This window comes from Heliconius melpomene, chromosome 20, assembly GCF_056956725.1.
Source record: "Heliconius melpomene rosina isolate 202511_hmr_F chromosome 20, ASM5695672v1, whole genome shotgun sequence".
In the NCBI taxonomy this organism is placed as follows: domain Eukaryota; kingdom Metazoa; phylum Arthropoda; class Insecta; order Lepidoptera; family Nymphalidae; genus Heliconius; species Heliconius melpomene.
In genome coordinates, this window is record NC_140408.1 from 4,274,744 (window position 1) to 4,283,840 (window position 9,097).

The following is a 9,097-nucleotide window of genomic DNA, read 5'->3' on the forward strand; positions in this document are numbered from 1 at the left end:
ATTTTTGTGGTTGTCATTGTCGTAGTATTTATAAATTTTAACGCTTATCACAATAAAATTTATCGTAAAAAATAACAACAGGAAAGTATTATTTAATTTTACTTTATTATTTTTAATTTCTTTTATTAATTTCAATTTCTTCACCCTCCCTTGACTTACGGTAGAGAGAATTCATTTGTTCACCTGATGAAGTAGGTATCAAAATATAACAGCTAAAGTAAGGAAATGGCACATTAAGTTTTTTTTTATTATGGTGGGCAGTTTACGTTGGAAAAAAAATCTGTGAATTCCCCATTTTACGCCGAATTCTCGAGGCATCGCGCGTTGGAATTGGTGGTGGAACACAACGCCACATTTGGCGTCGTTACCGGTGCGAGAAGATGAAAATATTTATTATTTCATTTCCTCAAGTAGGAATGGTACCCACAACCTGACGTACCTATCCCTGCGCTACAACACAAGTCGCCACGAGTCACGATAGCCGCCACTAACTACCTATGTTGATATTTAATTTTTTTTTTTACTATATCAAAGTTATTAAACAAATAAAGCGGCATAGTATATGCATATATTAAGTATATTATGTAAAAAGTCATTAAATCAACGCAAGCTATACAAGTAGTAATGAGTATAACATAAATAAAGTTATATAATTATACAATCACAATATTTAGCGGGAAGCCCCTAGTTCTCGATAAATACGTAGGAAGAACCTTGTCCTATTGTAGGTTATCGTTCGGGCATTGCATTAAATTAAACATGAGAATGTATATTTTATTATTTTGTTTTTTTAGTTTCATATTTTTATTTTGTATAGAGAGGCAGATGCCTTCTAAAAGTATCAAAACAGTTCGGTCTCCGCTTTCTATTCGAACTCTTATGATTGATTCTTTTGACTGAAGAAACTCAAATATAAATAATCAAAAAATTTTGGCGAAACTCAACCCCGTGTTTTGTCGTGTTGTTACCAGAGAACGAAGAATCGAAAATAATTCATTCCTGTGATTGAAAATCCGGCAAAGTGTGAGTCAGACTCGCGCACGGCCGGTTCCACATCATTATGTATAAAAACGGGAAAAAATATGCTTGTTCTATGAAAGCCCTCTTAAACATTCATTTTATTTTATTTTATTTTCATCTGTCGAAACGGCCTACAGCCTGGTGACAAACAGACATATACGCAGACCAACTTCGAAGTCTTAATAATAGAGTCCGGTAGAGCTACCTTTTGGATACGGAACTCTAATAATATATACTGTGCATAGTATGTGTTAGTTATCTTTGATATTATTGTTTCTTTACATTGTAATAAATTTATCTACAATGTACCTAAAACTAAAGAAACTATAATTTATTGTTTGTTATACTTATCAATGAAGTCAGTCATGGCAAAGGGCCATAATTATTATTGTAAACGCGACCGGTAGTGGGTTCGATACCCAGTCGAGGAAATGAAGTGTTTATTTAAATTTTTATTTTCACTACTTAGCTCTGGTGTCGAGTTAAGTTCCATCACTCACCTCGCAATGCCTCCACAATTTGACGGAAAATGGGGAACGGAGTGTCTTAACACTAGGTTTCCAATTCCTACACAGCTGTGCAAGCAAACATAAAATAAATAAATAGCTTTATATTGTGATTCATGACCAAATCTTATTGACTTTGTTATAAAAACTTTCCCGTATACGTAAATACGTCACAAAGAATCTTAAAGTGAAGTCCCTTACTAATGACTTATGATCTGTTTTCCTTAAGTAAGAGTATAAAATGTCGATAGCGTCCTAAGTGAGAATCATTCACTTCAGTGCAAGTATAGACGAGTAAGATAAAAAATGTTTAAATTATTATCCATACTAGTCTTAGCGACTGTAGTCGCCGACACTTTTGGGCAACAGTTTATTTTGCCAACATACAGGCCTCCTCTAAGGAAACCATTAATTATTAGAGACTGTACTGTTAGAGATACAGATAATATAAAAAGAGAACCATTGTGGTTGAATCAGGGAGACGTACCTAAGGCACCAGCGAGTGGCGATCATCCTTTTCTACCTAATTACATTGATGACGTCAAACTAGATCCAAACAGAAGGTATGTTCGCAGTGTTGACTCCCCAAGCGCAAGAAGGTCCGGCGGTAGTCATACTACGTCTAGTGGCAGTCGGGACACAGGTGCTACGCATCCTGGATACAACCGAAGAAATTCAAGAGATACAAGTAATCAAGAGCCATTGTGGTTGAATCAGGGAGACGTACCTAAGGCACCAGCGAGTGGCGATCATCCTTTTCTGCCTAATTATATTGATGATGTCAAACTAGATCCGAACAGAAGGTATGTTCGCAGTGTTGACTCCCCAAGCGCAAGAAGGTCCGGCGGTAGTCATACTACGTCTAGTGGCAGTCGGGACACAGGTGCTACGCATCCTGGATACAATCGAAGAAATTCAAGAGATACAAGTAATCAAGAGCCATTGTGGTTGAATCAAGGAGACGTACCTAAGGCACCAGCGAGTGGCGATCATCCTTTTCTACCTAATTATATTGATGATGTCAAACTAGATCCAAACAGAAGATATGTCCGTGACATTCAATTATCAAGAAGCAGCTTTGCCCCTTTTCCAACGTTGCCTCAACCCACAGGTCCATATAATCCCTTTCCACGACCAGGAGCTCCACGAAATCCTTTTCCCGTTTACGTTAATCATTTATTAAATTAATATACATAAGTATTTGATGAACTTTAAAAAAGTAATTAAATTGATAATTTAAAAATTAGGTGCACTAGTCAAGTAAGAAAGTAAGAAATTATACATTAAATAAAATAAATAGCCAGAAAAAAGTAGTTTCAAAATGCAGTTAGTATCCCGAAATTGAAGTTTGCCCGTATATATAGAATTATAATCTATATATATAAAATCGAAAGGTCACTCACTCATCACGAAATCTCAAAAACTACATGTGCTAGGAATCTGAAAGTTTGCATAGGAGTTACTTATAGGACGTAGGTGCTCGCTAAGACGGGAATTTGCAATATTCGACTTCTAAGGGGTTGTTTTTGGGGTCGAAAGTTTGTATGAAACTTCGTTACTACAAATGCTAGGAGTCTCAAATTTTGTATAGACGTCACTAGGACGTAGTCATGGAGACAGAAATTAATAATAACATACGCGGGTGAAACCGCGAGCGGGCCGCTAGTATATAATATAACGCAAAATAATTATAATGTTTATTAATTACATAGCATTGGAGACTGCATCAACATTTAGCATTATCTATCTTATTAATAATAATACATTTATTTTGTACATAATTATTTATCCATAAAATAAAACAGTGAAAATATTTGATCTTTAATTTTTTTTCCTGAAATGAACAGAGATCATTGAACCGGTTTATTCAGAACTTAAAATTCACCAATAGCTTTTTTTAAACTATTTTTATAACTCCGAAGACCTCTTTACGCAAGATTTACTCGTACTTTAATTTTAAGTACATAATATAATATGAACACTATAGTATTTATCTTGAAAGAATTTTTCTCAGCATAACATAAAGTAATATTATAATATTATTCAGTATATATACGGTAATAATCTACGAATATTAAAATCAGCCGATACGATAAACAATAATAAATGAATATAGAAATAATCTATATTAATATTATAAAGAGAAAAGATTTGTTTGTGTATATGTCTTTAAAAATAACTGTACCGATTTCAACTACTCTTCCACCATTAGTATGCTGCCTCACTGCGTGACATAGACTATATTTATAACTCGAAAAATATGTACTAAACCTTCATTAACGTACAATACAATACAATACAATATACTTTATTGCACATAAAAAATTTACAAAAATTATATACAAAATAAATAGAAAAAACATGTACAATAAGGCGGCCTTATCGCTTAAAGCGATCTCTTCCAGGCAACCTTCGGTCGTTGGAGTTGTATAAAAAAGATGGTGGGTGGTGCATTAAATTGCAGGAGATTATTTAATAGTAGAAATAAAAATAAAATACATAGACATACATATATATACATATATATATACTACGAATAAATATTTATATAAATAAATATAATAATAAACAATAAATAACATATATATATATATACATATAAATCATAGATATAATATTTATACATTTCTAAAAAGTATTTTGAAAATTACAAACAAAAAGTAAAACAAAGGCTAAATTAAATATTCATATAGTGGTTTTTAAGTGAAGTTTTAATTTTTTGTAAGCTTTTGGCATGTCTGATCTCAATTGGTAAGGAATTCCATAGTCGGACAGCTTTAATAGTGAAGGAGTTAGTCAGAAAAGAAGAAGAGTGAGGAGGAATTTCAAGTAATAGATTATTCTGGGAACGTAGGGAAAGTGAGTGAACATCATGTAGAAACCTGAATTGGTTCTTCAGATATGGAGGAGTAGAAGGATTAAACAGCACGCAATAGAGAAGATGAAGTATATGAGTATTCCTGCGAAGGCGGATAGGGAGCCACTTGAGCTTATCACGAAATTCAGAAATATGATCATATTTACGTATACCAAATATGAACCTAATGCAAAGGTTTTGAAGTCGCTCAAGTTTATTCAGTTGCTCCTCTTTAATGTCGAGATAACAAATATCAGCATAATCGAGAATTGGTAATAGGAGTGAGTTTGCCAGCACAATTTTGGTAGGTATTGGTAAGAAATTGCGCAGCCTACGCAGAGATGCAGAAGCAGCATAAATCTTTTTACTTATCTCTCCTATTTGGGGTTCCCAAGACAAATGCTTATCAATAACTACACCCAAGTTCCTAACAGATTCCTTAAATGGAATGGAGGTCCCATCGATCATTATAGTGGGCATATGTGCTAAGTCAATTTTCGACAGTATTCTAGGACTACCGATAACAATTGCTTGACTCTTTAAAGGGTTTATAGTAAGTCCAAAATGTTTGCTCCAAATTGAAATTTGCTTAAGATCGCTATTAACGTTCTGGATGGTATTGGGTAGCTCAGTGAGAGTACCTTGTGAGTAGATTTGTAAGTCGTCTGCATACAGGTGGTAGAGAGAAGAAATTTTAAGACAGATGGTATTAATAAAAATTGAAAAAAGGAGAGGGGACAACACGCGACCTTGTGGGACGCCAGCACTAGTGAAAGACCATTCAGAATATGAATCATCTATTCGAATGCGCTGTCGGCGTCCGCACAAGTAAGAACGAAACCAATCAATCACCTCAGGAGATATGTTAAGAGAAGTCAGTGATGCAAGTAAAATGTCAAAATCAACAGTGCCGAAGGCATTACTAAAATCTAATAATGTCAGCACCGTTATCTTCCGATCATCCATGCCATGTCTGATGTCATCGGTGATCTTGACTAGAGCAGTAGTCGTACTATGACCATGGCGAAAGCCGGACTGTAGGGAGTTTAGGAAATTGTGTTTTGAAAGGAATGTGCTCAGTTGTTTATGAACAAGACGTTCTAGCACTTTAGATAACAATGGAAGGATAGAAATCGGACGATAATCGGAAAAGGAAGACGGATTAGATTTTTTTGGTAATGGGAGAATTTGGGCATCTTTCCAAATGGAAGGGAAATCACCGTGGAGAATGGAACGATTTAAAATGGATGTAATTACAGGAGCTAATAGATCTATTAAAGGAATGATCATTTTACGACTAATGCAGTCAGCGCCGACTGCACCCGACTTAATAGCGATAATATTTCTCCTAACATCACATACAGTGAATTGACTAAATTTAAAAGGAGGAATCTGTGGAGCGGGTAAAGAGGAAAGATCAATTAATGTTTTCAATTTATTCGTACTATCAATTGTACTAGAAGAAGTGAAATGTTGATTAAGAGAATTTAAATCTAAATTGGTTGGATAAACTGTATGTTTTGTTTTACCGACTCCAAGGGATTTAAGAAATTTCCAGACTTTAGCTGGATCATCTTCTTCGATTACTGATTTATAGATATGGCGTCGTAACGTATAACCCAAGGAGTGAAAAACATGGCATAAAATGTGTGTGGCAAGTGGCATGCGTTGGAAAAACTGTTCAAAATAGAAAATTAAATAAATAATTAAATAAATATCTACCAAAACTTTCACAATAACATTGTAGGTTTGACAATAAAATATTTTTTTGCAATATCTTATTTTGGGTAAGGTTCACAATCTCAAGCAATATAAATGTTAGAAACCTTTTGCTGCCTCCCGAGCTCGGTTCTGTCATCCGGACTTGGCACAATGGTCCACCGATATTCTGTTGGCATGTTTTTGGCCAAGTGTTTCCACTAAAGCATTCGTAACTTAAACAACCTAGTTTCCTAGTGGGGTAGCCTAATATGGTCTCCGCTCGAGAGCAAAATACTGAAGTCTCTGCAGCAGCTTACGACACGTCTCTTCTGGAGGTCCTTACAGTCCGTCCATAACAGTCGTTCAAATTCAACTGTCAAAATATACATATTTATTATAATTTTAAATTTCGTCTTTTATATACACAGATAATAAGACTCATTCATATATATTCGTTTATATTAACTTATTTATATCGACTCGTTTATATTAAAAAGTTTCGGTTTCAGTTTCGTCTAAAAAGCCTTATTTTTTATTTTGAAATGATTTGAGTAACACTACCTTTATTTCAGCTTCTTACGTTCGTTGGACACGCTGACGTTGACTCTTACTTCTCTTATATGTTAAGATACATATAGGGTAGCAGCAACCGTAACGGACAAGCACTAAATCATCATCATCATCATCATCAACAGCCATCTTTTGTCCATTGCTGGACATAGGCCTTCCCCAATTCTCGCCACCACACTCGATCCTCAGCTTTTCGGACCCATCCGCTTCCCGCCAACCTCTTTATGTCGTCGGCCCATCTGGCAGGGGGTCGTCCTACCGGTCGTTTTGTACGGGGTCTCCATTCAACGAGACGTCTGCCCCAGCGGCCGTCGGCTCTACGACAGAGCCACTTGTCGCCCATTGCCACTTCAGCTTAGCAATTCTGATGCACTAAATGATAAAAAATCAAAAAAAATAAAGATATAAATGTGAATTTCTTAAATTGGCAATATTCAATATATATATATATATATATATAAGAGATAACTGGAGATTTTTAAATTTTTTGCTAATACTTATTTAAAGTATATATCTTCAGGTTGCCAAAAATCATATATTGAAACTTTAAATTTATTTATTCCTTTTGGTTTTAATTATTGTTTTATTCTTTTTTCTATTTTTTAACATAATTAATAAAAAACTGCTAGTAATAGCAGATCCTGGATACCTTAAGAAAACTTGAGGTGTCGATTAATGGTGTTATTACCCTACATCCTGGTTTAACATTGGAGGAGTATTTATCATTTATTGACGATAGCTTCAAAAGGTTATCGAATTAACATATGGAATAATCTAAACAATATTAGAACTCTCTTAAAAGTAATTACCCTTAGACTTGCTTACATGCACTTATCTGCAGGTCAGAAGTATTATCAAGTAATCTGGTACCTATATAAGGCCTGTAAATTTATATTTATTCTATTACGACTAGTAATTGTAAAGAAAATGTACATACATTATTTGTTGTTGCTTCTTGCCATTTCGTCATCTTTATGTGAAGGACGACATGGAAGACCTCTGGCACGGCTCAGAGCTCCGAGAAGCGTGGAGCACCTAGATAGTGTAGAGAATTTCCGCAGTCCGAGGAGTGTTGAGCAATTAGAGAGCCGAGAGACAGTGTACAGGGGTGCGAGGAGCGTTGAACACTTATCCAGCCATCAATTTGCGAGTCAGGAGGTTTTACGTAGTCCAAGGAGTGTAGAGCACTTATCCAGCCAAAAATTTGTAAGTCAAGAATCTTTACGTAGTCCAAGGAGTGTGGAGGACTTATCCAGCCAGCAATCTATCAGTCAGGAAGTTTTACGTAGTCCAAGGAGTGTGGAGCACTTATCCAGCCAGCAATTTGCGAGTCAGGAATCTTTACGTAGTCCAAGAAGTGTGGAGCAATTATCCAGCCAGCAATTTGCGAGTCAGGAATCTTTACGTAGTCCAAGGAGTGTGGAACACTTATCCAGCCAGCAATTTGCGAGTCAGGAATCTTTACGTAGTCCAAGGAGTGTGGAGCACTTATCCAGCCAGCAATTTGCGAGTCAGGAATCTTTACGTAGTCCAAGGAGTGTGGAGCACTTATCCAGCCAGCAATTTGCGAGTCAGGAATCTTTACGTAGTCCAAGAAGTGTGGAGCACTTATCCAGCCAGCAATTTGCGAGTCAGGAATCTTTACGTAGTCCAAGGAGTGTGGAACACTTATCCAGCCAGCAATTTGCGAGTCAGGAATCTTTACGTAGTCCAAGGAGTGTGGAGCACTTATCCAGCCAGCAATTTGCGAGTCAGGAATCTTTACGTAGTCCAAGGAGTGTGGAGCACTTATCCAGCCAGCAATTTGTGAGTCAGGAATCTTTACGTAGTCCAAGGAGTGTGGAGCACTTATCCAGCCAGCAATTTGCGAGTCAGGAATCTTTACGTAGTCCAAGGAGTGTGGAGCACTTATCCAGCCAGCAACTTGCAAGTGTAGAAGTTAGTTAAATTGTTATACCTTTTTTTTATATTTTTCTTTTAGAAATCATAGAAAATTACAGAAATTATATTTTTTTGGGAAAATTATTAAAGGATTTTAAACATATCAAAGTAACTTTTATTATTTAATATTTTATCATTATAAAAATATAATGTTTCAATACTTTACAAATTTCTGTATTTAGGTAAAATAGTACTACTTTATGGAAAACGTATAAATCCCATTATTTAAATATTTGTACGTTTTCTAAAAAGTATTACACCTAGATATTATAAATCGAATTAAATTGATACATTCAGTGGGACTTGAAGTCGTTTGGTCTTCTTATATCCTATAACCGTACGACGTATAGCAAAGACAAATAATATAGTTTTATTTATACCTGCGAAGTCTTCGCTAGGTAGTTTAGGAAGAATATTTGAGGTCGAAATAAGATGCAAGCCCATTTAATACATAATTATTTCACGTTGTGCACTTACGCTGAGTTACGGCCGATTTCAACTG

The 9,097-nt window shown here is 35.5% G+C and overlaps 1 protein-coding gene across 1 annotated transcript; it reads left to right on the forward strand.

The window, feature by feature from the left end:
- Positions 1 to 1,791: 1,791 nt before the first annotated feature.
- LOC146527614 (uncharacterized) lies at positions 1,792 to 3,329 on the forward strand. Its single transcript, XM_085204770.1, has one exon. The coding sequence runs from the start codon at positions 1,833 to 1,835 to the stop codon at positions 2,712 to 2,714; it is 882 nt and encodes a 293-aa protein (XP_085060896.1). The 5' UTR covers positions 1,792 to 1,832; the 3' UTR covers positions 2,715 to 3,329.
- Positions 3,330 to 9,097: the final 5,768 nt, after the last annotated feature.